Below are 27736 nucleotides of genomic sequence, written 5' to 3'. Positions count from 1 at the left end.
TACGTGGTAGTTTATATCTATTTTATTTATTTATTTATGTAGTTTATAAGCATAGTTTTTTTTATTTTATTCATTCAATATTATATTTCTCTCTCTGCACCAATTGTCTGTATCTCTGTTTGTACCTATGGTTGACTGGTAGAGAATGCCATTTGGCATTAAGTCCGCCATTTCTACATTGTTAAACATTAGATAATTTTACGGTTTGGACTCACTTGTTTTAGTCACTCGCGCGACATGTTTCGGAGATTACTTAATGTTAGTATGTATCACAAGTCACAAGTTTAAATTCGATTTCTACATTGTTGTATATATTTTGTGCAAAGTGTAAATAAATAAAATGTATTAAGTAGGTCGAATATAGGCTACTTATATCGTGAAAATAGTGAAATCGTGATGAAATCAATAGACCGGTGGGTGTCAAACGTCACGAGTGTGTCATTATCACATGACGAATCAAGCTTTACTCCAACACGGCCTTAGCTTCAACCGTGTTAACAACCCGTTATTTTAGGGTTAAAATACTTTACTTAAAAATTAATGTCGGCCCGTTTCAAGACCGTTATCAGGCAGAAAAAAACGGACAAGTGCGAGTCGGACTCGCCCACCGAGTGTTCCGTACTTTTTAGTATTTGTTGTTATAGCGACAACATAAATACATCATCTGTGTAAATTTCAACTGTCTAGCTATCACGGTTCATGAGATACAACCTGACAGACAGACAGACGGAATAGGGTCCCGTTTTTACCCTTTGAGTACGGAACCCTAAAAAACGGTAGCTGTTCGGGCGTTGAAAGGGCGCGAATATTTGCTTAACTACATTTTGTAAATAAAAGTAGAACAAGATCTTTAAAACTGTAGGCAGACTGGAATTAACTGAAAGAAAACGCTTATGGGCATAAATTAATCTCTGCTTATATTTTTTAAGATTGCATTTCAGAATAAACTTAAACAGTACCTAATTATAAACTATATTACACTCGCATTGTCGTGTCTCTAATCAATCTATAGCTACAAATACTTATGTCCTTTGAGAACGTTTTTAAAATGTACTAATAATGTATTGACTAATAGAAATCTTGATTTATGTAAATCAAATCTATGAAATGGATAAAACATAAAAAATAACTAATTGAGGCTTGTAAAGTTGTGCAATGTACATAATATGAATAAGGGCGTAAATGTAAAACGGGTCACTCACGTATTTTAAGATTTTGAAGTCGAAAAACGCTCGACATGCTTCACTTCGTGAAGTGACCCGTCTTAATATACACATACATATTTATATGTATATAATATGTGTGTGTATTACGGAAGTTTTGTTGTTAAAATTCTAATGGAATTTACTAACACTGTCCTACTTGACTTTTTTTTAACACAAATGAATAACAAGACAAAACTGTACGAAAAACTCAATGGTCGGAATTTACTGGATTGTAAAACTTGTTTTTCGTCCGAGACAATTTATCCGAACGTGATCTGAACTAAAAGTGACGTTACGCATTCATACGGCTTTAATAAGGTGTGTTTAAAAGCAAGTTTTTTAAAAAATGAATGTGATAATTAAGTGAAACATATATATAATTACACTAAGAAAACAGCATACGCCGTGATACGCCTTTTTGAGTTGTGAAATATGTAAAAGCAGTAAAATCAACCAGTGAAAATTGGTTTTTCACGAGAATCGGTCGGAAAATGCGACTTCTATAGATGAGAACAGACGGGCATACGAAAGCATTTTTGCCCAAGCTGAAACGGATATACCGATCAATGAATAATAGTTATTGTTTTACAAGGGGGCAAAGTTGTTGTTTAACCTCTCGTGCTAATATTGATACCCGAGCAAGCGAAAGATTCCAAAATTGAACCACGAGCCTAGAGAGTGGTTCGAAAAATGGAAACTTGAGCGTTGCGAGGGTTTCAAGGCACGAGGGTTAAACAAATTTTGCCACCAAGTGAAACACAAAATTTTTCACCACACCAACACAAGGAAAATACTAATGAAATATAAAACAAAATTAAAGCAAATCTATTCAAAATTAATGTTATTAAATATTTATCATTCAAAATCATCATTTCATCATCATCAAATCATCAAAGTCAATTCTACTAGCAAACAAGAAAAAAACTTAAAATTTGCATTGGATTGCTTTGCCTGTGGATAAAATGCAACTTTCTTATCAGTTTTTGAACAATCAAGAGAACCTTTAATACCAGCTGGTGTGGTGAAAAATAATGTTCACACAATACATTATGTTTTGAAAGAAGAACGTAAAATTATGCAACAGTTATTTTATTAAACTTAATATAGCCATTCCAAGCAATAAGAAGGTATAGAGGGAAATGCTTGAACACAATTTTTGACTCCGTGACTTTGTTTGGACTAATTAGGAGATGAAGGTGAACATATTATCAAAAGTCCCCGGCCGTAGCCCTTGAGCGGAGAGGGGAGTTTGAATCGGGTTTTCAGTTATATCTTGGAAACTTTGCGTCTAAGCGACATGACTACTTACACAAACCGAAAGCTGATTTTAATCAATCCAAAGTGAAGGAATGTCGTGAATACCGTAATGGCGCAGCTTACCTGTATGGTCAGCTACGGCTAAATTATAATCGTCTCATTCGTTGAAATAACAATCAAGAATAGACCCTCCGATACTTCCGATAGTCATATCATGTCTGAATAGAATCGCATTATAATGCAAGCTCTGGTTGGCATTAATGAACCGGCATACGTTTTCCGGCAAGACAACCGGTCCGTATATTGTCGTCATATTTGGGTCGATCGTAACAGACGATGGGCGCAGACAGAGCCCGGTGCATCCGTTGAACGAAGGCACCGTCTCCATAGGATCGTACGACACGCACGACATTTGCATCGGGCTACATCTGTCCGTATGCTGTCGTCGTATTTGGGTCAATCGTAACAGACGATGGGCGCAGACAGAACCCGGTGCATCCGTTGAACGAAGACACCGTCTCCATAGGATCGTACGACACGCACGACATTTGCATCGGGCTACATCTGTCCATATGTTGTCGTCGTATTTGGGTCGATCGTAACAGACGATGGGCGCAGACAGAACCCGGTGCATCCGTTGAACGAAGGCACCGTCTCCATAGGATCGTACGACACGCACGACATTTGCATCGGGCTACAGCTGTCCGTATGCTGTCGTCGTATTTGGGTCGATCGTAACAGACGATGGGCGCAGACAGAACCCGGTGCATCCGTTGAACGAAGGCACCGTCTCCATAGGATCGTACGACACGCACGACATTTGCATCGGGCTACATCTGGCCGTATGCTGTCGTCGTATTTGGGTCGATCGTAACAGACGATGGGCGCAGACAGAGCCCGGTGCATCCGTTGAACGAAGGCACCGTCTCCATAGGATCGTACGACACGCACGACATTTGCATCGGGCTACATCTGTCCGTATGCTGTCGTCGTATTTGGGTCGATCGTAACAAACGATGGGCGCAGACAGAGCCCAGTGCGTCAGTTGTTTTGATACATTGTCTCGATAGGACTGGACGACACGATATTTGCATCGAGCATTTGTCATCATGCTTGGGTTATGGGCGTGAAAAGAGCCCGTTATATTCGCTCGGAAGGAATCTATAGGATGTTAGTAGCGAATGAGGGCTATCGTTTTTTTGCTCACCAGTTGGCGCCTCTGTTGATGGTGGTCCAAAAGACTAAAGAACAGCTGTCAGTCATTGAAGTGACAAGTGACATTTGACATTTCGAACTATGGAAAAGACCACCATCTACACTAGCGCCCCTAGCGGCGAATTCATACGCGTTAGCCCTCATTGTTGAGACTACATTATGTCAAGCGCAAAATTAGGCCAGTAATGCAGAAAAAGTTGTAATGTCGTTGTGCATGAAGTGCAGGTATTTTGTAAATATTATTAGTCAGAAAAAACAAGTATTTTTTTTCTATACAGGTATTACATTATTATAACTTTGTACTTTAAGGCCGTTCCATCGGTTTGCCGCTGTCTCTGTCACATTTCGCAAGAAAGAACGGGAAAGATCATGCGCGCAAAGTGTCAATTTTGATCGAATTTTGTCGATTTTTATTTATTTTAAAAACGTTACCCTACAATATCGAAATTCGAAAGCTATGAAATTACTATTTAAGTTAAGATTGTTTTTTCTTCTTTTTTTGTTTATAGTATCACATAATAAACAACCGAGTAAAGTTGGATTAAAAGTCCGAGTTAGAGGTTACTTTGGGAATTAATTGTATCGAGCGAAGTGTCATAATTCGTGTATCGGAAGCTATGATATTAAAGATAATATAGTCAAGAACTACATATATTTTTTCCACGTCTACGAATATCAACGCCTCTTAGAAAAACATGATCATATAAGGAGATTTTTCGCCTTCTGGCTCAGGGAACCGCCTTAAGTTATTCTTTTATAAAACGATGTTTAAATAAATAAAATCGTGAAAGTCTTACTAAATCAATATTTAAATAACGAACTACACACACGAGACACGTAATAAACAATGACTGATAAAAAAAGAAAAGGACATCTGATATCAAATTTTAATAATTCACGTACCTATTCGATGGTTTTATTTAGGTGCACCGTATGGAAGGTAAAAATAATCAATGTTTTCAATGCAATAAATATGTAGATAGTTAGTAGAGAAACAAAAAGTCTTCGAATGTTTGTAAAATTCTACAAAAACGCACGTGATACAAAGTAATAATTATGATAGGTAAAATTTTGGCCATTTCAGCTCATGGTGTTTACAATTCCAGTGTGTTGTAATGTGTCCGTCAGGTTTTTCCGCAGACACATCTGCAGCATTACAATAACAACAAAAATGTATTACTTATTATAGATACCATAAATAATAAATGACCGTAGATATTAGGTACTTATGCAGAATGCGACCAACTTTTTATTTTTGTCGAAGTGGTCGCTTTCAGCATTGATAAAAAATGCGAGTTGGTTGTTTTCTGCATAACTACGGTTGGACATTTTAATTTACTATAGATGGAAACAGACCCTACAACGAGTAAGTAGTGAATCATTGCCATTCACCGCACCAACGGATTGTACCTCGGTCTTACATAACAACAAAAATATTTCACTTGTTTTGCTTCCGATCGCTCCGTTCGATTGCACCTTTCATCTTCGCATAACCAATGCATCTTGAACTTTCATCACCTTCAGAGTGAGCACAATTGGTAACGTATTTAACGGGTTTTGCTACAATGGCTGAGTTGTACTTACGTCACACAAGCCTTTACAGGAAATGGTGATAAAAATGTTGTTGGCTTTTAGGTTATGCTAAAGTTGATTGTTTTAAAGTGAAACTTTTATTCTATCGCCTCAAATTTTTTGGTCCGTCTTTAGCATATCGCATTGCAGAATTACAGAATCTTTATTTATTCTTCTTTATCGGACTAAGGTTACAAATGTTACAATACATAATTCACGAAGGCTGATATTTGCTTGTAAATTCAGAAAACATTTTAAGGACAGTAGACCTCATTAACCTTAAATACGCTAAGGTTTAATAGTTTAATATGACAAACTCTCTATATCTGTCAAATTCTACGGCGAATGGCAAAGGAATTAATTACACTGTTCGAATTATTTGCTGGACCGTCACTAATTTTCCTGTTTTTATTCCTTTTTTAAAGTGGTATTTTGCACAGAGATTTTGATGTATCAATTTAATTAAATATGTATAGCTTATAGTTATAGTTATTGAATGCATATCGCAAGTTCGCAAATCGCAAGTCGCAACGGACAGACGGACATAGACTAACATGAGGAAACTATAAATTGTTCCATTATTGGGGTTTTGACTACGCAACCATAAAAAGTTGCGGTTGACTTACTATTCAATAAACCATAAAACGAGTTAAAAAGCATAGTTTTTTAATAACTAGGTATATAGATTGTTATAATAACTATAATAGTAAAGGTAAAGTAAAATCCTAAGCAAACATTGTCATGAAACGAAAGCGTACGAAATTGCTTATGAATGGAAGAATGGGCAAGAAAGTCGATCAATGAAAAAAATATAAACTTTATAACGATCACGAAATTGGATAAAGTATTCAAACAAGGTTCTTACGTAGGTTTGTTCATTGTTGTTAATTTTTAACGGTACACAACAAAAATCGAATTATCAATAGATTAGGTAGCATAGCCTTACATACAGCATTGATGGCCAGGCTGAAGCGAAGACCTTCGCTAATGTCGCTCAGGCAAAAACGGTCGTTTTTGCACAAACATAATTATGTAATGTCGTGTATACACACACCTACGGAGAAGCTAAAATTAAGGCTTTTTAACATCCTAACTAAGAAGCCTAAGTGTTAGTACATAGTTATGCCGACGTCCTGTGATTGTGACTATGTAGTTAATATGTATAAAAGGCGCAAAAACGGTACGATGTAGTGCATAGCTGTTTTCGATCGTATTTTCTCGGAAAAGTTCCTATTTGTCATGCTACTTCAGTCAATGTCAGTACTTTTTGTACCAAGACTGACTGAAATAGCAAGACACGTAGCACACACAAAACGGGACTTAATCGCGTATTTAAGATTTACCTCCGACGTTTCGAGGACGGCGTTGTCCCCGTGGTCTGGTAGAAGACTGGCTAAAGTTGACATCAACATCTTCTAGCCGCGCGAGTTTTTCGAACTGCAATGTTTTTGATGTACCTAGTTGTAAACCCTCGTCTCGATTGAAATTGCAATGTTTTTTTATTTCAGTAACGACACGAATGGATGGCGAAATGAACTGATAGAATGAACTGGACTACATCATTTTTGATCGACTATTTTAACAGTCGTTTTTGTAATGTCTTTCTTTCTCCATCAATTGTAAAAAATTACGACTTAGCTCTGCCCTATTCACCATTGACCAGTTGCAGCAAACACAAAGTTGCAGCAAACACAATTGACGGACTGATCAATTCATGGTCACCCAGCAAAGAACTATGAAACTTCCCATACAATTTTCATTTCTCATGCTCATGTATGCATTGCTCTGAAAAAGTTGCTCATTGTTTATCTATGAAGCGAGTTGAAAGTAATACCTGTAGGATAATTTTACTTTCCAAGTATTTTTTTTACCATTAGCAATTAAAATTTGGTTTAAAATTGATGGTATAATTTCATATCTCCTCAGAAACTTGTTTAACAATCTACTATTAGCGAAAATTTTAACTGTGAGTAACGGTTCGGTGCGAATAAACCTTAGCCGTGAACATCAATGTGATCATAATTAGGTTGATGTAGTCTGGAGAACCATTTATGACAATGAAATTCAAAGTTTCAATGGGTAACCTTCCACACCTACATTTAATTAGCCTTTAAAGGGACACGATTTGCTGGACTGTAGTTGCACTTGCATCCATATACGATGCAATACTGCATTGTCCTTGCTGCGATTGAGCGACTAATTTAGCTAATTAGTTAATTATGTTACCCTTTGACATTATGACATGCGTGTTATGTTAGGATATGTACATACAAACACATACTAATCATGACTAAAATAGCAACAAAAAAGAGTCACTGCCGCCAACTCATATTCCATGAAACGGAAAACAACGCTCTAATTGGCCTTTAATTCGTAATAAATAAAATCAAAGTTTGTGTGTAGGTATAGGTTATTTAGTTGATTATTTCACATTTTAGATAAATATATTTAATATGTCTATGTCTCACGGAAGTTTTGTTATTAAAATATATAAATTGTTGTGTTTTATACTTTTATAATATTAAATATTGTGTTTTATAAAGTCTTTCATTAAGAAATGTAACAATTGTACTGGTTACTCGTATTTAATTGATTATGCCAAATTTTAGTAATATAAAAAAAAATGTTGATTCTTAACACAAAAACGGCCTGTCCCGTATTTTAACCTCGAATCCCGTATTTTCAATGTCCCGTAAAACCGCGAATCAGATCTGGTCACCCTAGATATAGTTAGTCAAACCAATTTGTCAGTCAGTAACAACCAGGAAAATTATACTCATCCCTTTCTTTTGGGCGCTAGTATACTAGTGTAAGACAAAGATAGTATGATTTTCTCTGTCTATGTTTGAAATGAGACAGTCCTTTGAGAAACTATATAAGGCATGTTCTACATACATTGAATTATGTACACTTAGAAAAAGATGCAGTGTTTTTCGTTACCAGGTTTTTGTTTATATGAAAATACGTTTTTTAAATGTGAAATTGATCTCATGTTAATTTCAATGCTTTTACAATTTTTGTTTTATGAATGCCATTAAGTATATAGGTAATAGGGTACCTAATCAACATTATCATAGGTACTTGTATGACGTTAATCAGTCCGTCATAATATAGATAATTAGGATATTTGACGAAACTGTCTAACTAAATTCGTCGATAAGTTGCTCAAATCTCTAAATTTTATTGCCTACCATAGTAAAGTTAGATACCAACCAAGCAAGTGCAAGCAATATAGCGCACGTGACTTCAGTATCATTACTGTACAGTCAACTCTAATTTAGACAAATCGAAGGCGCGTTCCCATAATACGATAATGCCCACAATAGATTTAATGAAACTCTTTCTAACCTCGTATGTCCTTAGTCTGGGAGCAACTGTGACCCATGAACAAATTGCCGGTGTGATTACTCAGTTAACCGCCTCAGTACTGCGGCGGGGACGCGGCCAGTGCCATCCCGAACGAGATTTAAAAAATATATATAGAAAACGGCGCGTTCTATGTTTGAATATTTAAAAAGTTTGTGTTTTGTTTTGTTTCTACTAGCGGTGCCGTTATTAGTGTTTCACATTTAAATCATTCCTCAAATATATTTTAGTCTAACTAATATTATATAAAGTCATCAAAACATGATTGTAGCTTGCGTTTGGTGATATACAAAATTAAATGCTGGTTTTTATAAAAGGATTACACATTATATTCATATTTGTAAGTATACGCTTATTTTTTACTAGCGATCAATAAGTGATAGATATATTTTTGTCCCGCGATACTGTTATCATAATAAAATATGGCAAAAATGTCAAATCCAGACACGTCCAAAACCGATGTGTCAACCGACATTGGAGGGCTACAGTTATTCAAGCCAATTTAACTCCTAAGCAGAACCAAGGATCCTTGGCCCATGACATTTGTGCAAGGCCCGCTTTGACCTCCGTCTTATTAAGAAAAGACAGAGGCTAGGCGGACCTCTTTACATTGGCCACTTTCCGTTGCCCACACGACTGACATTTCCGCCCGGTACCCTATGCGAATTTAAAGGGTTCGATTTTAAACTCTAAGAGTAAGGGTTTAAAGATTATAATGGTTTAATGATTGTTTTGAGTGTGAAGAAAGGAAGTAGATTTTTTAAGGAAATTTCAACAGATGTTCCGAGTGACCGTTGGTGGTAAGTAGGACTACCGCTATTCTTTGTTGTGTCATGCGGCAGTGGCTATTTCACTCGGGATATCGCAAATCGTGTGACGATAACATAGCCGCCAATATGATTTACTCGTAAGTACTTAATATTTTGATTCATATCAGTAGGGAACTGGACACGGCGCGTATACTTACGTCGGTTCCTCTCTCTGCGGCCCTAGCCACCGGTAGCTTGGGCCCTCTGCCCCCTTGCTGGCGGCACCCTAGGTTAGGTTTTTTATAATAAAAAATAAAAATAAATTAAAATAATCATAATCATTTATTTCGTAAATGCACACAAAACATTACACGTCTGAAACAGTTAAAGAAAGGAAAGCTTTCGCTCATATCACACTTACATATTTACATGATAAAATTCATACGAAATTGGACACACAAAAGTTGAAATAATTAAATTATAACAACAAAACTTCCGTGAGACACAGACATATTAAATATATTAATAACGGGTCACTCACGTATTTTAAGTCGAAAAACGCTTTAAACTTAAAATACGTGAGTGACCCGTTATTAATATATTTAATTAAATTATAACAAAAATTTAATAGAAAATAATAATAATTAAGTGATATTAAAATTGGTAGTTTCAAACAAGAACTGGGTCCAAGAATGCTGGATAACGAATTGTAGTATTTAAATTCGCGTGTTCATCCCCAGATAAATGACCTTAACACAGAATGGGTCTGTGGCAAAGAAGAGGCATCCTAGTAAGCTGGCTACTTCACATTTTATGTGGGACAGCTGATGTTGAGAGCAGCTTGCCCGTAGACCTCACTCCTGATGAGAAAGGTAAGGTTGCTCTATCTGCTAAATTTATGTAAATCTCCTATAATAGAGAAGCATGGAAGACGAAAACATGGGATTTCTATCTAAACTACACCTAAAAGTATGACGCGTCCGACACTTCGTAGGTATTCTTTAATAGAACGTGATCACCGATCATTCATCATAAGAAACGAAGTGTCAGACACCTCGGCTTAGAACCGGACCATCATCCTTTAGGCGAACCCTTAGATTACGTTAACAAGTAACTAAATATATACACGTTCTGTTACCTATATAAAATTATAGTTAGTATTTTACATTAAATAGGAACACAGTAATTAAATTTCAAACAAAACACATCAACCACCTACGTCAACACAAAGAAGAAAAGATAAAGTAGTTGTTCTCTCTAACACAAAGTCTCTTTTCGCCAAAAGGCAATTTGTTTACCATTCTGCCTACTTGTATAATAATATAAATAATATTATCTCGATTTATTCACTGCAATCGTATAATTTTAAGAAAACACTTTTAGAATGGTTAATTAACCTAAGTTACAAGGAAACTGAAAACCTAATATATCACGTATCTTAAATATTGCAACAATAATAAAATAAAAATAAAAAAACAACTTTTTCAAACATATTCATATCAATGAAAATTAAACTATCGTTAGACATATTTCAAAATATTTAAATCACTACGGTTATTATATAAACACATTCACACATATGCACACACATTCACACACACACACACACACACACACACACACACACACACACACACACACACACAGGTTTTATCTCAATTTTGTAAATTCAATTGTTTTGAGTGCACTAATTTCTCAACATTATATCATAATTTTGTTTTTAAATTTAATTTTAAATAATAATTTTAATTTTACTTAATTGTAATAAATTATATGTTAAACTTTACTTTAGCTAAAGTTCATACTAATTATATAATATCTTCACCTAAATATTACTTCAAATGATATGTTCGGTTACTATTTATAAACCCTTAATAGTAGTAGCGGGGTCTTCTGCCACAAGTATTTACAATACTTACAAGGAGATTCCAAGCATAACTAAATTGTAAATTGTGAAATGTTTTAACCAAAATAAACAATTTTTCATTTTTTCATTTTTTCACACATTTTATCCAATCAACAGTTCTACCACCAACAACGTTAGCATTAACTCCATCAGCCTCCAGTGCTTCTACGTACAACATATCGACCTCCACATACGCGACTGTCATACCGCCCATACCGCCGAGCGACCGCGACCGATTCCTGACTTTCGCGGAGTCTGGGCACCATAGGACCTTTATGTTTGCGGAGAACAACACTTTTATACAACTGGATGGTGATATTATACAGAGGTTTCAGTTAAGGTAAGAAATATATGACATACACAGTAATAATGATAAAGATACATATCGCCCATTCTGCCAATCCCTGCTCCTTCCTTACTTCACTTCCTTTTTGACTTCCTGAAGTTCAATTGACTCCAATGATATTTATGGCAGACAAACGACAATGCAATATTAAGGTGGCCATTTAATTTGGACCTAGGCTCAACCTCATTGAGTTTGGGTTTATTAGAGTCGCTTTGATGACTATTGTATAAAGTATTGGTGATAAAAGCTGGTAATGAAATTCAAAGTTTCAGAAAAAAACTTTCGACATTTCAGATTATGTAGAGAAATATCATTCAAGTTTCGCACGAGGCTACCTCATGGTCTGTTAGTTTACCACAATGTCAAGAATCCTGTGTTCAAAATGCAGCCATACGCGTTATATGTTATTGTGGAGAAAGGAGAACTTAAAGGTATTGTTTACAATTGTCCTAACAAAAAAATGTTAGCTGGGTTGGGCGAGAGTTCAAGGGTCAGCAAACCAAGCCGCATGCGTATTTTCATGTCTCCACCAAGGCTTGGAAAACGCCTGTCATTTTGAAAACATAACCCTGTTCCAAACAACAGAGACTTCCTTATATCAATGTCAACAATTAAATGAAGTTCGTAGACTGTGAACGAACATTTTCAACTTATAAATGGGTCGTAAATTATGGTTAACTATCCACCCAATAAAAAATATTTAATTTATTATAATTACTATTTAACCTTCTGGACGCCAATGACGCAAATATCGGCACCGCAAGTTTAACGCCAAAGACCGATTAATCCGTCACAGACCACAGAGCAACATAGACCTTCGTGCCTGTGCATAAAGTTCAATTTAAGTTTTGACACTTAGGTGACGTGGCGTCCGAGTGACAGCTTTTGTGTTTGACACGACGTCGAAAAGGTTAAATCTGTGATTTATACTCCGACTATATTATAGATTTTAATATTAATCGTTTGCTAACCTGACCCCTGTTATAGGTATTATTATATCGAAGTATTGTATGCTGTGCCATATTGTATTGAGTGCACATTTCGTTGGGTGACCTCACCTTTCTAAGAACCATTGTATGGCATTCTAAAATCTTCCAGTGGTCCACGTATTTGGTAAACACCTGACATCCGTGACGGTCGGCCGCGCCCTGAACAGGGACCAGTGGCACAGTGTACAAGTTACAATCGACGTGCACGGCGCAAGACTTATAGCCAAAGTGGACCAGATGAAGGAAGAGGTGTACCTCAAGGTAAAACTGGACCACTATTACTATTTAAGTGTACATGATTAATGCGTCGATTAAAAATTCCTGGAATATGACATGTTAAGAACTCTTTTAATTTTTCAGGGTTTAAGCTTTGACACAAATTATGGAATTACTGATAACTTAACATCTGTTATACTCATCGGAGGTAAGAATTCAAAAACAAAAATACTATGATACCGATAAGTACTTTATTTTAATAAACTATCAATTTGGATAAACAAGCCAGGAGTTTTGTTGCCTTGATGCAGTATTAATAGATTGTTCTGAGACATTGAATAAATTAATCGATTTGAAGCGATTATATCGCGATTTCAAGAACTGATCGATTGACTGAGATAATAATTGACATATAAAAGTGTCTTTTTAACGATATATGCGCCAACACAAACACAATAATCCGATTTCTTTTATATTAAGTAGGTAGGTACCTATATAACGTCACTTTTACATTTTATAACTACTGATTAAGTAGCTCCAGATGTGCAAGTTGCGAAAATTTTCCATAAAGTTAGAAATGTTTTCAGAAATTTCTGAATTTTTTAAACGAAAGTTCTATTTTGGGAATGGAAAAATAGATTACGAAATTTTCCTTTAATTAAATTTCGCAAGCTTGGAAACTTTCCAACGGCACATCAGTCCATATAGATTCAAGAGATCTATTCATAAACAATGTCAATTAGCTCCATGCATGAATTTATATTTATTTTTGGATTCATAATTTATATCGTTGGAACACCGGAAATGATAAAAATACTTTTGTAAACCTTAACATTATTTTATTAAAAAATATTTAAAATGTTGAAAATTTTTGAGCGGTTGAAACGCTCATAATTTTTGGCGCGAATTCGACAGAGCGTGATGACGTCACACGTTGGGCGGCCCAACTGACGTTTGCTACTAATGACACTAATCTGTCGAACGCGTGACGTCACGTGGCGTTTCGAGCGTTTCGCTCACTAGCTTTTCGCGGGCAAATTTTTGTACTTTTTATTTATAATTTTAAGTAATTAAATGGTAATTTAAAAACGGAAATGCATTTGTAACATGATATAACGGTAACAAACATCCGAATAAAACAAATTTCGTTCAAATATAAACTTCATGCATGAGGCTAATTGTGTTTGAATACATACAGTAGAAGCATAACATTATAAAAATTCATGAAATACAATGTCCATTTAACTAAAACAAAATAAAGGAAAGAATTTGCCATTATAGATATTATGGAAGATAAAAATATCAATACCTTCTTGGTTGTCTGTATTTCCAGGTTTAAGCTCAGAAGAAAAGCTGCACGGCGTCAAATACATCATAGAATCCTTCGTGGGTTGCATCAGCGACATGGTCCTAAGCTCCGGCAAGGCGGCCTCAGACCTCCTTCCCATTGTACCACTAATCGCAACTAAACACGAAAACGTCAAAGAAGGTTGTATAGACAAATGCAGGACCTTAGAGAACCTATGCTTCCAAGGGTCGAGGTGTATTAATGAGTATAATGGGTATAGGTGTGACTGCTTTGGAACTAGATATGAAGAGGATTTGTGCGATTTTTACAGTGAGTAAGAAAAATTTACGCTCAACCAAATATACCCGGAGTGTTTAGGTAAATAGCTATTTCAAAGTCATATTTAGTTTATATCTAAACTGAAACATTAAACATCTCATATTAAATGAGTCCGAAATAGCCAAACTTGAAAACATCTTCAAACGTGCGGCAAATCCAGGAAAAACTTAAACTAATCGAAACCGAAGCCTGCGGAGGATGCATATATCTAAAATCAGCAATTTTCGACTTTTCGGAACCAAAAACGAAACTTATTATTTAAAATATTAACTAGCAATAAGGTATATGAGTGATCAGTCAAGTGTGCACGATGGTGCATCAAAAACAAGTCAACCGGTTTATCGAAATTGTTCAAATTTGGTGATAGTGATAGCTCCACGTAACACCAGTTTCCGGATTACCTGTACATCGTAAACTATTTATTATACATCCAAAAACCGATAATTGTCCACTTTCACCTTATAATTGGAAATCTTTTGGAAATGTATTACGTCATAGATTACTACATGCTAGATCTCACATAATGAAACATAATAAAGTGACAATTCACGCTCACTAAACATCCACCTACTTGTCTTTTCTGTTCTGGAAAATAAAGAACATTAGAGAATTTGTTTCACTAATGCCCACAATTTTGATATAGCCCGAACCGATAAAAGTCTCAGCTAGAAATAAGGTTCCAGTCCAGTGTTCTTAATTTTCGGAAACCGATGAGACAAATCTTGTTTTATCTGCATATGCATGACAGTTATACTCCATCTACTGATAAGAAACACTGTAACCAGTGACGTGATATTACGTCAACGATGACATTGCAGCTGCCACCGTGCTGACACTTCGGGGATCGAGTTACGTGTCATACAGAGTGTATGATTGGAAGGACCGGGTGCATTCGACCAATACGAGGGTCAGCTTGCATTTTAAAGTAAGTGATATGTATAACCAAGTACTTACTTAATTTTAATAACGACTCCTAACATGTTGGCCAGTGCAATTTTCGAAAAAAAAACTATTGTCATGAAATATGAATATAGGGGGACCTAGCCAAGAAGCCAATCGTTGGCGACTTAGCGGTATTGTCTCTCTAATCTCTTTATCACTCTTCCATATTAGTGCGACAGAGAGTCGTTCGCTACGGCGCAAACGATTGGCATCTTAGCTAGGTCTCCTGACCTGACTATTTCATGACAATAGTTTTTTTTTTTCGAAAAATTCACTGGCCAACATGTTACAAATTATTTCGAAATTTATAACTATCAAAAAACAATATCGAATAGCGCTATCGAATGGCTGCGGCATCATTTGCCAAAGGCGCCGTTGCTCTTTTGCACATTAGAATCTATGAAAAACCACAACACGATAAAAAAAATAGTTTTACAATCTATTGTAAAACTATTTTTTTTATGAGTGTTGCGTGCGTGCGGCAGTATGATTTTCTTTTTGTTTAAAAATAAAGAATCGTCATGATGTGTCTACAGTGTAAAGTGATAAAAATCTCCTTATAATAACCATGTCACAGCTAGCTGTCACTATGTCGAGTATAAAAGAACACTAAGGTTGTTAAAAATTGTAGAAAAGTAGGCATAATTTTTAAGCACATTTTAACATTAAATATTTTAAATCGGATGTCATCATCACGTTGATTGAGCTTGGCCAGAATAAGCTGAATAAGTCACGTAATGAGCCGACAATTGCTCGAGGTCTGTAATTACAGACAATCCAATTGGACATAATCGGGCGATCGTCGAACGATATTCAGTTACATGATGACATTCATTTGGGTTAATTATGAGATAACGTATCTTGTTACATGATTTGATGTCTTGATTTTTGCCGCTTTTCTTGGAGTCCTCAAGAACGCGGCCACGGCTGTCCACTTGACCGTATTCGCTCAACTTCGTGTATTCGTGTTGAAGAAATCATTTCCATGAACCTTTTATTAAATTTCCAGACACGTTTCGACGACTCAGCACTTTTCTACGCCAGCGGCCAAATCGACGACAAGCACCATTACATAGCTCTCTCAGTCCATCAAAGGAAAGTTGCATTCCAAATAGACCTTGGGGACGGTCCCATAGATGACTACATTGGCCACAATGTTAACGACAACCAATGGCATAACTTGACCGTTACTCTTCATGAAAAGATACTCGTTGTTTACTTGGATGGCGTGATAGAAACTTATGAGACTCCTGGAGAAGCCAAGTTTGTTTATATTGATCCTGAAATTTATTTAGGCGGTGGACCTGATTTACACAAGATGAAAGGATTGAAATCATTCAACAACTTCGCTGGTAATCTCAAATATGTATACTACAACGACGTGTCGATACTTTACGTGCTAAAACAGAACAATCCTAAGGTTCATTACATTGGAACTCTTGATTCCGAGTTTGAAGAAATCGATATAGAAGTGATACCAATTACTTATCCGTTTGCAACGTCACATATTTGGTGGCCTGTGCATAATAACACGCATAGCTTTCATTTAATATTTGAGTTCAAAACGAGCAAGAACATGGCAGTTTTGGCCTATAGCGAAACTACGACTGCTTCTGGTCAAGGCTATTGGGAGGTGAGATAAAATTAATAATTCAATCTACAGGTTATACGGGTCTACAGGTTATTACATGTCTTATCTTTTAATGCAGTACTTAACATTATTAAGTGTCCTTCTGTCCTTCTTTACGTCAGAGAATATTTTGGGTAATTATCCTCAAGTTGCACTGTAATAAAAGACTGAACTAGTTGCTTTGAAATCCTCTGGTTTTGAGTAGCCGTGGCCAAAATTATTTTAGGAAGGCCCGTTTTATTAATGACATTCTTAAACCTCTAATCAACAGCGTTATGCGCAATGAAATTATATGTGCCATTTTCAACCAAAAGGGTACTTATTGTCGCTTATCAGTAAGGCGCTATTTCCATATAGCTTAAATTAGAAATCAACCTTATCGACAAGCGACAATGTGGTACCTTTTGGTTGAAAACGTCACATATATAAAGACTCCTACGGAAGTTTCTAATAAATTAAAGTATTTTTTGCTAATATTTTTAACCAGGAGTTTAAAGTTATAGATAGTTTCATTCACGAAGACGCGTGCTCTGGCTCGTATTGTCATGCTATTAAAGGTTAGATTTAACAAATTTGCGCGTCATCCTGAATGACACGATCTATATATACACATAAGGGCCACTAGCACCACCCAGGGTTAGCCCCTAACTCGGAGTTAACCGTTAACACAGGGTTAAATTGTACTGGCCGGGTTTAACCGGTTAATCCCGACTATAACCCTGGGTGGTTCAAGTGGCCCTTAGTTTCACAACATAATATTATTCATACATTTTTAGGTGAGAATGGTAAAAGAAGAAATAAGATTTGAGCTAGTGTCAGACGTAGGAAAAAATGTGACTGTATTGAAGTCTGTAAAATTTAATGCTAGCAATGATTGGCACACTGTCGAATTAGAATATACTAAAGGAAGATTCAAGCTGACTGTGGACCATAATAATAAACCAGCACAAATGTTTGGTAAGTATTTTTCATCTACATAATTTATAAAGGGTAATACTGGTAGAAGAGCCGGCAGTAAAGTTTCGAACCAACGTGATACCGCGATGAGATGCACAATGGTTTCCCATAAAACTGATGCCAAGTCCGAATTTGATAGTCTGCCACGGCGGAACTAGCCGAAAGTACAAAAAAAATAGCCACTTCCGGTGCGAAAAAGGGGGGGTCATTTAACCCATCTGATACTGCAATAAAAACTATGGCATCAGTTTGAAATTTACTGGTAGATACAGAAAAGCGAAATCTGCCAGTATGTTTCCTGCCGGAAGTGCTTGGCATACGCTCTCAAAGGTGACCATCGGGACCCCTAAATTAACCCATCTGATACCAGCACGAAACCAATTCCAGTCGGTAGATATGAACCTTCTCTTCAGGAATATATAAGTCTGCCAGGGCGCTTTCAGCCGAAACACCTTGACATACGAGATTATGTGAGCAACATCCGTGGAACCCGTATTTTGGAATTGTACAGATTACAGACATTTTAATTATTGCAGGCTTATGATTTATTACCTATATTTGTATATTTTTATGCCATTAATAACATATATTTCAAATTTATTAATATACACAATATAATTTGGGCATTAATTTAATACCTGCTTACGGCTTTGTACTTCTTTGTTTGCCTTATAAAGGTGCTAACAAATTAGCTACCGATATCTTTACAGTTGATAGTACTCGGCTCCTGAAGTATATGTAAGTATAAAACATAGGTTTTATGATGTTATTTTGAGAAAATTGGAAAACAAATTTGCTTTGTAAAAAAACTCTGTTAATGAGATAATTAAATGAGACCTCATTGAACAGATTCTAAAGCCTCTTTTAAATATAAAACTTAACTGGCCACTTCACGCTGATAAATCAAATGACACGTTGACAATGACATTTAAGACAAACAAGCAGTTAAATACATGATGATTATTTTTTAGATAGAATTATAGTTTATTTATTTTGTTCGGTAAATAAAATAAAAATTATGAGAAACTTTCTTAATTTCTATTAAAAGTTAATTGTTCTAGTGTAAAGTACCAACCATCTCGTAAAATTTCTGTAGCTAATTTGTTAGCACTGTAACTAGACGCACTAGCTGAACTAGTTAATTTATAAAACTAGCGTCCCGCCCCGTCGTCGCACGGGTGGTTCAACTGATTTAAACAAAATCTTTACAAGTTATACATATGAACCTTCCTCTTAAATCGCTCTATCTATTGGGGAAAATCGCATCAAGGTCCGTTGCGTGGTTTTGAGGATCTGGGCATACATAGGGACGGACATACAGACAGCGGAAAGCGACTTTGGTTTATACTATGATGATCGACACAGCTGATCAGTCTATAATATTTTCATAAACTTAAAATCTTGATTACTAAGTATCAATGTTACATATAATAGAATACATGAAAGTAAATACGTATGCATTCAGTAAATCAATATGTAAATAAAAGCAAAAGTGTTCTCACGCCAAATCCCAAACAACAAACAAAAACTCTAACCAAATCATGTGTCCAAGTGGGCCGTTAACCAGAAAAAATGATTGCAGACACCAAAGAGAATAGTTTGTTAAGAGGGTTGTTGTTATGGTAAATTCTAGGTTTGTGGTCTTATAAAATCAGATACGTAATGCTACGTACAGTATTTTGTATGTATTAAAAGTGTTTGATATTTGCCTATTAGATATAGACAATAACTATGATTTGTAATTTTTATTATTAACAATTTGATTATGATTATAATTCGTTTTCTACCATCTGTCGACTCAGCATAGAAACTAAGAATGAAAATGTATAAAATTAACGAAAAGATTTATATATATATATATATATGTAAATTATTATTATTGGATCATCATATGATTTTGACCCATGTTATTTCGTTAATATGTGTTAAAATAGGATTTTTATTGTAGTTAAAATAAATGAAATGCATGGAATAAAGCATCGGATATTTATTGGAAAAACATAGATAGCAGTTGTTATGAAATACAAGTTATATTTAATAAATCAGATAGAATTATAAAAGGAGGATGAGATGACCGTGACGTCATTATGTGGTGTTTCATATGAATTCCATATTAGCGGGGCGATTTGACCGTTCTAAAAGGAGAAACTAGCTCGATTGGAGGGATAATACTCTATTGTTAAGTATCAGAGGTGTGGCACCATCTGTTTGAGAGTGATTGTTCCTTGGTTTCCGATGAGCGTTTTTTGCTTAAACTTTGCTTCTCTTATACGAGTCACATAATATCTTTGCAGAAACTATTCAAGTATGGTGCTCGAGTTATTAAAAAAGCACGTCGAGGAATGCGTTTTCTTAATGTGTTGTATGGTTATAAATACCCCTAAACCAAGCGGGGAAGGGATTATTCAATTTTTGTTCGTCGGATTGTCACAATCTCTGGCTAATTCGTAGACGTTAAAACAAAGGTGGTTATTTTGACGGTTGAAAGCTTGACATGACGTAGTTATTATGCTACTTTTTGTCAAACTGTTCAATTGTTATTTTTAGTGTCAGTGCTTACCTATTTTTGTGATTTTTATTGTGTTTTAGAGCCAGATTTGTGTCAGATCGCATGGTCGATCTACCGGAAACGCCTAACCTTGCGGCTGTTAAACAGGCATTTCCGGGAATCCAGTAGAGTGTTAGGTCCAGGTCGCGAGAGGGGCCTGGCGTCAACCTTTTTACCAACACAGGTGACGAATATACCTCTTACGTTCTCTTCAAGGTCTGACAGAGGGATGTGAGGGTCTCACGTGTGGACCATTTGGAGTAATCCAGGCTCATTGAAATCTGTTAGTAATTGAAGAAGCGTGGTCTTGTTATGTATATTTATATATTCACATTATATATCTGGATAGGGCGCCTTACTCGTTTGTACCCTTAGCTTCGGCTTAAACAAACGGGGGGAGGCAAGAACACAGACACTAGGGTTTGCATACCTCGGTTTTGTCGGCCGAACGTTTACAGCTTAGATTAGGGTCCCTCTTACACATTCCTCCCTGTAAATCTAGTGGTTCGCTTCTAGTTTTACTTATTAGAATAGGTGAAATTGGGGTAGAGTTAGGGTAGAGTCATTATTTGGGTGTTAAGTTTATTTATTTTCTTTCACACATAGTTCGATTGCGTACAGTATTAAAAAACTTTATAGTGTTAATTGGTTCAAAATACAAAATAAATATCTAGATTCAGTAGCATATGGATGGATTTCTGTGGCTCGTACATTAAATATGATATAAAGGTTTTCACATTTTTTATATTGGGTGAGATAGGGGAACAAAGTTATTTGAGGACATACTAAATAATTTTGTTATAGGGAGCTAGTGACAGGCAGAGCAGTTCACTAGTGACAATTGAGCTTTTCTATAACTGGGTAAATAAGGGTATAAATCATATTTAATAGACGATTGTTTCAGTATTTCATTCATTTAAAGTATATTCAGATGAGTTTCTTGGCGTTTCTTCTCGTCTGAAATTAGATTACGAAACGCTGGTAAAATAAATATTACATAGTGCATAGGAATACCTATTAAAAATAAAAATAAAATAAAATGGGTATTATCTAGATTAGGGACCCGTCTTCATCCGGGCGTGGCAGTAGATAAAGTAAGTTTGTACGTACTATTTTTACATTACATTAATATAATTATTTTCCTTTAGCTAGCTAGGTTAGCGAATGGATATATATAAAAGGAAAATATAAGGTTTAAATTACAAACTAAAAGGACTTACTACTGTCCACGGTAACTGGTCACGGTAGGGCCCGGTAGGAGATAAATTCAAAAAAATATATTTTACTATTTATTTATCATACAATATAGTCATAAAAGAAACATAGTAGCAATATTTACAAATTCATAGAATATTTAGGGATAGTATTTGAAATCCAAATCTAATCAATCTGCACATAAAAGACGATGGGTACTAAGGTTCACAACGTATTTTTAACATTAGACGATCACATGGCCAAATTTATATATTTTAATTTAATCTTTTTCAATCATTTCTGGTAGTTTTATTAAAGTAGTAATAGAGTAGGTAAGGGATAGGTACATTTTTGGTACCAGAATGACCAGGATTAAATACATAAATAGTTTATTATAGAAAGTAGCCTCTTTGGCTACATTTTTGCTGCCGTAAGAAAACTGGAATGTGAGTTGATTTGATTTGGATTTTTCTAAAAATTATACATTATTTCTATATATTATTTTAACATCAATATTAAATTCTCCTCCTCGTGACTTCACTGTACCGATGTGTAGCGACGTAGCGTGGCTTAGCGTAATATCACCTGTAACAAACACAAAAATACATTAGTATAAACAAGCTAGTATAGATTAGCTAAAAATACAATGCGTTATTCAAGTTCGAAAAGATAGGGGGCGATAGTTTTGTTTTCAACAAACAAATATGTGCATATATGTATATGTGCGAGCGAATACATATATGTATTGTTACTATCAACACAGTGCAGAAAACCATTGAAAGTTGTGTTAAAAAAGTGTTTTAAATAAGTGAAAAATATGTGTTAATTATAATAACCTTTTAAGCATGTAAAATAAAGGGTTGGACTACTTTATGTTACCCGAAGGCACAAATAGGGGTAGTGGATTTTCACAAAAAAATTAAAAATATTTTTATATACATAAAAAAATAAAAAAATAAAAATAAAGTATATACAGAAAATATCTTTAAATCAACAAGAGACTAGTAGTAATTATTATGAATTCAGTAAATCATTTTGAAAAGTATATTTAAATGGTATCATATTATAATCTGATAGAAAAAGTGAATGGTATGTTAGTAACAAGTAAGCAATTTAATTACCTCTAATAAAATGAAGAGCCAGCTTTCAGCCACACTCGGTCTCTAGTTAGGTGGAACATCTGAAAAACGGGAAGAATTCAATTTAGACAAAGAACAAAGATCGATTTGTATTTATTTTGGCAGTCGTAGATTTCAATATGTCATACAGAACAAAAAAAAACTTGGGCATATTAATAAGACATATTCAAATATCATTTTTGTTTAAAAACATTTTTGGTTAAAAATAATTAATCTGAATAAGAAAATAGAGTAAATGTTTGATTACTGCAATATAATTTATTAATTTGTTATAATGAAGATGTTTGATAGTTCATTAAAATTATTTTAGTTAATTTATAAATAAAAATGAAATATTATAAGGTTAGGAAAAGCATACTTACTTAGAAACTGTTGTCACATAATTAGGAGGTCTAATTACATATAATCAGCTTGCCCGATCGCCTTACGAGTCTGAAATCATTTTTAAGTAAAAATTTACAAACTGTAAAACAAATACATATAAATGTTCCAAAATTATCTGATGAACATCGAGAGACGCATTCAGCCACTTAAAAGGGATCGGAAAAAAAAGGTTAGCTGTAAAGTTAGTGTACACAAAGATTTTAGACGAGAAAAATTGGTATAGATCAATGAGTTGAATTTATATATTATACCTATACTTATACGTAATGAGTTAATAAAATGGCACTAGGATAGTACAACATAGATAGATATTCATTAAATGTTAAGTATAAATTAGCATTACGTAATGCATTATATACTTAAAGAATTGATCGTGTTCTACCAAATTGGCATTCCTAGAAAAACATTGCATAAAAGAGAAAGAGAAATGTATGATAGTAGAAAGAACAGTGTACTACTTACATAAAGGGTAGGATCAAGTATGATCATTCGTCCTTCAGCAATCCGGATTCATTGATTAGGGCCTAATTTTTTTTAAATAAGCATTATTATAAGTTTTGATAATGGAATAAGAAAGTAAAATATATGTAATAAAAAAAAAAAACAACGTACGTTGATGTCAAAAGGAGGTTCTTCGTTTTCAACCACTTTCTCCGGGATGTCGAATAGTAAATTTTCTAACTGTGATGGAATCTAAAAATAAATAAACACAATAAAATTAACAAAAAGCTAAACAATGAATAAATAAAATAGGTTATCAATATGTTGATTATACTTACTTGATTTTGATCTTGAATTTCTTCAACGGTGATAGTAGCGTAGTGTGGGAATCGCGGAGACGATTGGATTATTCGGATTTTATACCGGAAATGTTGTCTGTTGTCGATTAGTTTTTTCTGTAATAAGAAATGTTTTGGTATTAGAATTAAATATTTTTATGATAATAGTTAAGAGATCATTATGATAAAATGTTTTGTCAAAACAAGTATATAAATAAATAAATATATAAACATGAAAATATATACCGTTAATCTACGGAGACGGTCCTTGAAATTTCTAATTTTTTGGTTTACCATGTTTATGTTATAATGAGGTTTTTCATTTTTGATTACTTTCAAAAGTTCTTTACGAGCCAATTCAGTTAAAAATTGGTCTCCATAGAATAAATTATTTCTATCCCAAATTATTGGAAAGTCGCAGATCAAAAGGTAAGCTAGCACTTCAAATAAGAGTTTGACGTTGGATATACCGAAGTGCCAATTTGTAACTTATAGTTTATGCCAGGGGGCGCCACAGAGGACGCCATAGTCATAGTTTTAACAGTAGCATCAATGTTGCTAACAATCAAATTATTTGCAATAGTATATTAATAACCATTCAAAAATATTTTTAACTTGGGTTTGAGTAATTATCATTATTCACTACCATAAAAACATGTTCAAGTCATAAAATTGATAAGTTGGAACCGGAGCCATTGGTCGTATAAACAAAAGACCGTTAAAGACAATAGATTTTCGAAGCCTGGTTGCACATGTTGAAGTTGAAAAAAAAAAACGTCCAGCGCCTCGGAGATTTTATACCTGGGTTCGAAATGTGTGGGGTTTTTGAGTACAAAGATAGAGATAGAATGTTATTTAACTGATCTAGATACTAAAAATAACACAAGTATTTAGTAAATATGCCATGCATAGTGATTTTGGTTGAATATTGAATATTTAGCAAGAGTGATCGAATAGATCGAATGCCGGTTACTTGCAATTATTTGTGGTCTTTAGTATGTAAAGATATTAACATGTCTATAAATATGTTTAACAAAATATTAATACAATGATACTTTTGATTATTAAACTATTAAATAAATAGTTTAATATAATATTTGTTATAGTATCATAAAATATGATATCTTTGGATTAAAACGATGGAAATTAAATATTTGTTTTAAAATACATATCAAGAAGAATTAAAAATATATTTGAAGGTAATACTTTAAAATTAATTTTACATAATACATATTTTACGTGAGATGGTAATAAAATAATACACGTGATATACATAATGCAGAAACAATGGCATTAATGTACAAAATTAACGATTTAAGTTGTATAAATAAAAAACTAGATAGGATGTAAAAAGTAAGAAATATATCCAAACTTACCGATTTTTATTCAGCAGCAAAATTTCACTAGTCACAATTCACAATAACATTAAACTGATCTACACAGCACTGAGTAAAATTTAAAACTGTTCATTCAAACTGACAACGGTCAGATAGGCGCGAATCATCTTCCCCCTTTTACTGTCACTTTGCGACGCATCCTTGCGGGGTTGCCGTGATAAAATAATGAGTTATTGTGTTGCCATAGTAAGATATAATAACGTAACGTTAACTTAATCGGTAATAACGTTATCTCAACTGAAATTTTTAACTTAATAATAAATAGGTTTGCAAAATTAAAATTACGTTTGTTATTGATTTACAATTAATAGGAGGGAACTTGGGGTTATGTTAGAATTATTGATTTGTCTTTAAAAAAAAAATTAGTTTCATTTGTTTCATTTTATTTTGATTGCATATCGTTAACGTTGGCTATCTGTAGAAATGGCCTGGTATGGATTGTGTGAACTGGCAAATGAAAGGCAATGAAAGTTTAATGATTAATTTAATTTTAAAAGGTTGATGGATATTTGTTATTGTTGCAAGAAAAGTGTGAAACTTTTGTATTTTTGTAAGAATGATTTTTACGGTTAGACAACTGTTAGATTGCAGTCAACCTGGATTTGTTGGTATTTTGTTGCGAATAATACACAAAATAGTCAACAAATTCTTATCAGTAGGCTAAAATCGTATGACGATTCGACCCATTTCAAAGGGTAGTTTTTGTTGACTATACACTACACAAGAAGCTAAGACCATGACTAATTACACACCACATCGTGAATAAGATCTTTGATATCAAATCTGATAATGATATGTCAATGAACATGCATTATCATATTATTATATGCTAAAGAAAGTATTATTAATATATTTTTTATAAAATTTTAATGACATTTGAAATACGGCTTTGTGTAAAAAATGGTTTTATGAATTTATTTATTAAATAGAAAAATAAATAGTAGTATTACATATCTACAAGTAAGACTTATTTTCATACGTTATAATGGTGAAGTATTTATATTATTGTAGGAAATTATAAATTCAGAAAACTTTTCGATTGAATAAATAAAAATATTTTTAATATCTATTTGCAGACATTGCATAGTATCTTTTTGCTTATATCTATGTTATGTTTGTAAAGGTAATATTTTGATACAAGTATCAGGATATTATCATGGTATTTTAGTTTTTTTTTAATACTTTATTGTTAATATGGAAATAAGTTTGGACAAATATCTTGTTCATGTATGTGACATGCTCCAAGAAATTTTGATTGGGAGGTATGTTTTGGTATTGGAATTCGGATTGATTTTTAATTAATGGGTAATGAGTATCCCAGTACTTATACCAAATGTTTTTCCTATTTTGTGAAGGGAGGTTTTGCTGGTTCATCTATTAACCGGACAATGTGGTTAAGTCGCCGGATAGAAAGATCCATAGACTAGGATGCGACCATAAAATCGAACTACTAGAGTTTATTGGATTCACAACCCAATACCCTGTGCTGGTAGGAAAATCGTGACGAAAAGATAATCATGATTCATTAATAGAATTCAATGATCTGAGTTTTATACCGAATCAATCGCAATCAATGAGTATTGGTTTAAACACACATCATACACCACACGATTACGTTTATAGAGGGGGGAAAGGGGATAATACCAACAAATTTAGGAGATAGTTTTCAGTTTTATTGGAATAGGGTCCGAGAATACTACATGTATGTATATGACAATACATTGCGAATTCTCGAGGGGGCGATTGTAACTAGACGCACTAGCTGAACTAGTTAATTTATAAAACTAGCGTCCCGCCCCGTCGTCGCACGGGTGGTTCAACTGATTTAAACAAAATCTTTACAAGTTATACATATGAACCTTCCTCTTAAATCGCTCTATCTATTGGGGAAAATCGCATCAAGGTCCGTTGCGTGGTTTTGAGGATCTGGGCATACATAGGGACGGACATACAGACAGCGGAAAGCGACTTTGGTTTATACTATGATGATCGACACAGCTGATCAGTCTATAATATTTTCATAAACTTAAAATCTTGATTACTAAGTATCAATGTTACATATAATAGAATACATGAAAGTAAATACGTATGCATTCAGTAAATCAATATGTAAATAAAAGCAAAAGTGTTCTCACGCCAAATCCCAAACAACAAACAAAAACTCTAACCAAATCATGTGTCCAAGTGGGCCGTTAACCAGAAAAAATGATTGCAGACACCAAAGAGAATAGTTTGTTAAGAGGGTTGTTGTTATGGTAAATTCTAGGTTTGTGGTCTTATAAAATCAGATACGTAATGCTACGTACAGTATTTTGTAT

General features: G+C 34.3%; 3 protein-coding genes across 4 annotated transcripts in view; 1 reads left to right on the top strand and 2 right to left on the bottom strand.

The window, feature by feature from the left end:
• LOC134745383 (adenosine 3'-phospho 5'-phosphosulfate transporter 2) overlaps window positions 1-27736 on the bottom strand; it is a 423869-nt gene that overhangs the window by 248337 nt on the left and 147796 nt on the right. The window lies entirely within an intron of this gene.
• LOC134745355 (tonsoku-like protein) overlaps window positions 1-27736 on the bottom strand; it is a 431809-nt gene that overhangs the window by 362444 nt on the left and 41629 nt on the right. The gene's annotated exons all lie outside the window — the stretch shown is intronic.
• LOC134745351 (axotactin) overlaps window positions 1-27736 on the top strand; it is a 156066-nt gene that overhangs the window by 112963 nt on the left and 15367 nt on the right. Inside the window, exons 2-11 of the mRNA XM_063679375.1 lie at window positions 8867-8955; window positions 10105-10236; window positions 11388-11610; window positions 11911-12047; window positions 12715-12866; window positions 12966-13029; window positions 14155-14439; window positions 15267-15373; window positions 16400-17023; window positions 17797-17977. Coding sequence (XP_063535445.1) covers window positions 10125-10236; window positions 11388-11610; window positions 11911-12047; window positions 12715-12866; window positions 12966-13029; window positions 14155-14439; window positions 15267-15373; window positions 16400-17023; window positions 17797-17977 — 1885 coding nt within the window. The 5' untranslated portion in view covers window positions 8867-8955; window positions 10105-10124. The remainder of the gene's footprint in view (window positions 1-8866; window positions 8956-10104; window positions 10237-11387; window positions 11611-11910; window positions 12048-12714; window positions 12867-12965; window positions 13030-14154; window positions 14440-15266; window positions 15374-16399; window positions 17024-17796; window positions 17978-27736) is intronic.

This window comes from Cydia strobilella, chromosome 11, assembly GCF_947568885.1.
Source record: "Cydia strobilella chromosome 11, ilCydStro3.1, whole genome shotgun sequence".
Classification (NCBI taxonomy): domain Eukaryota; kingdom Metazoa; phylum Arthropoda; class Insecta; order Lepidoptera; family Tortricidae; genus Cydia; species Cydia strobilella.
This window is presented reverse-complemented; position numbering and strand designations above follow the sequence as displayed.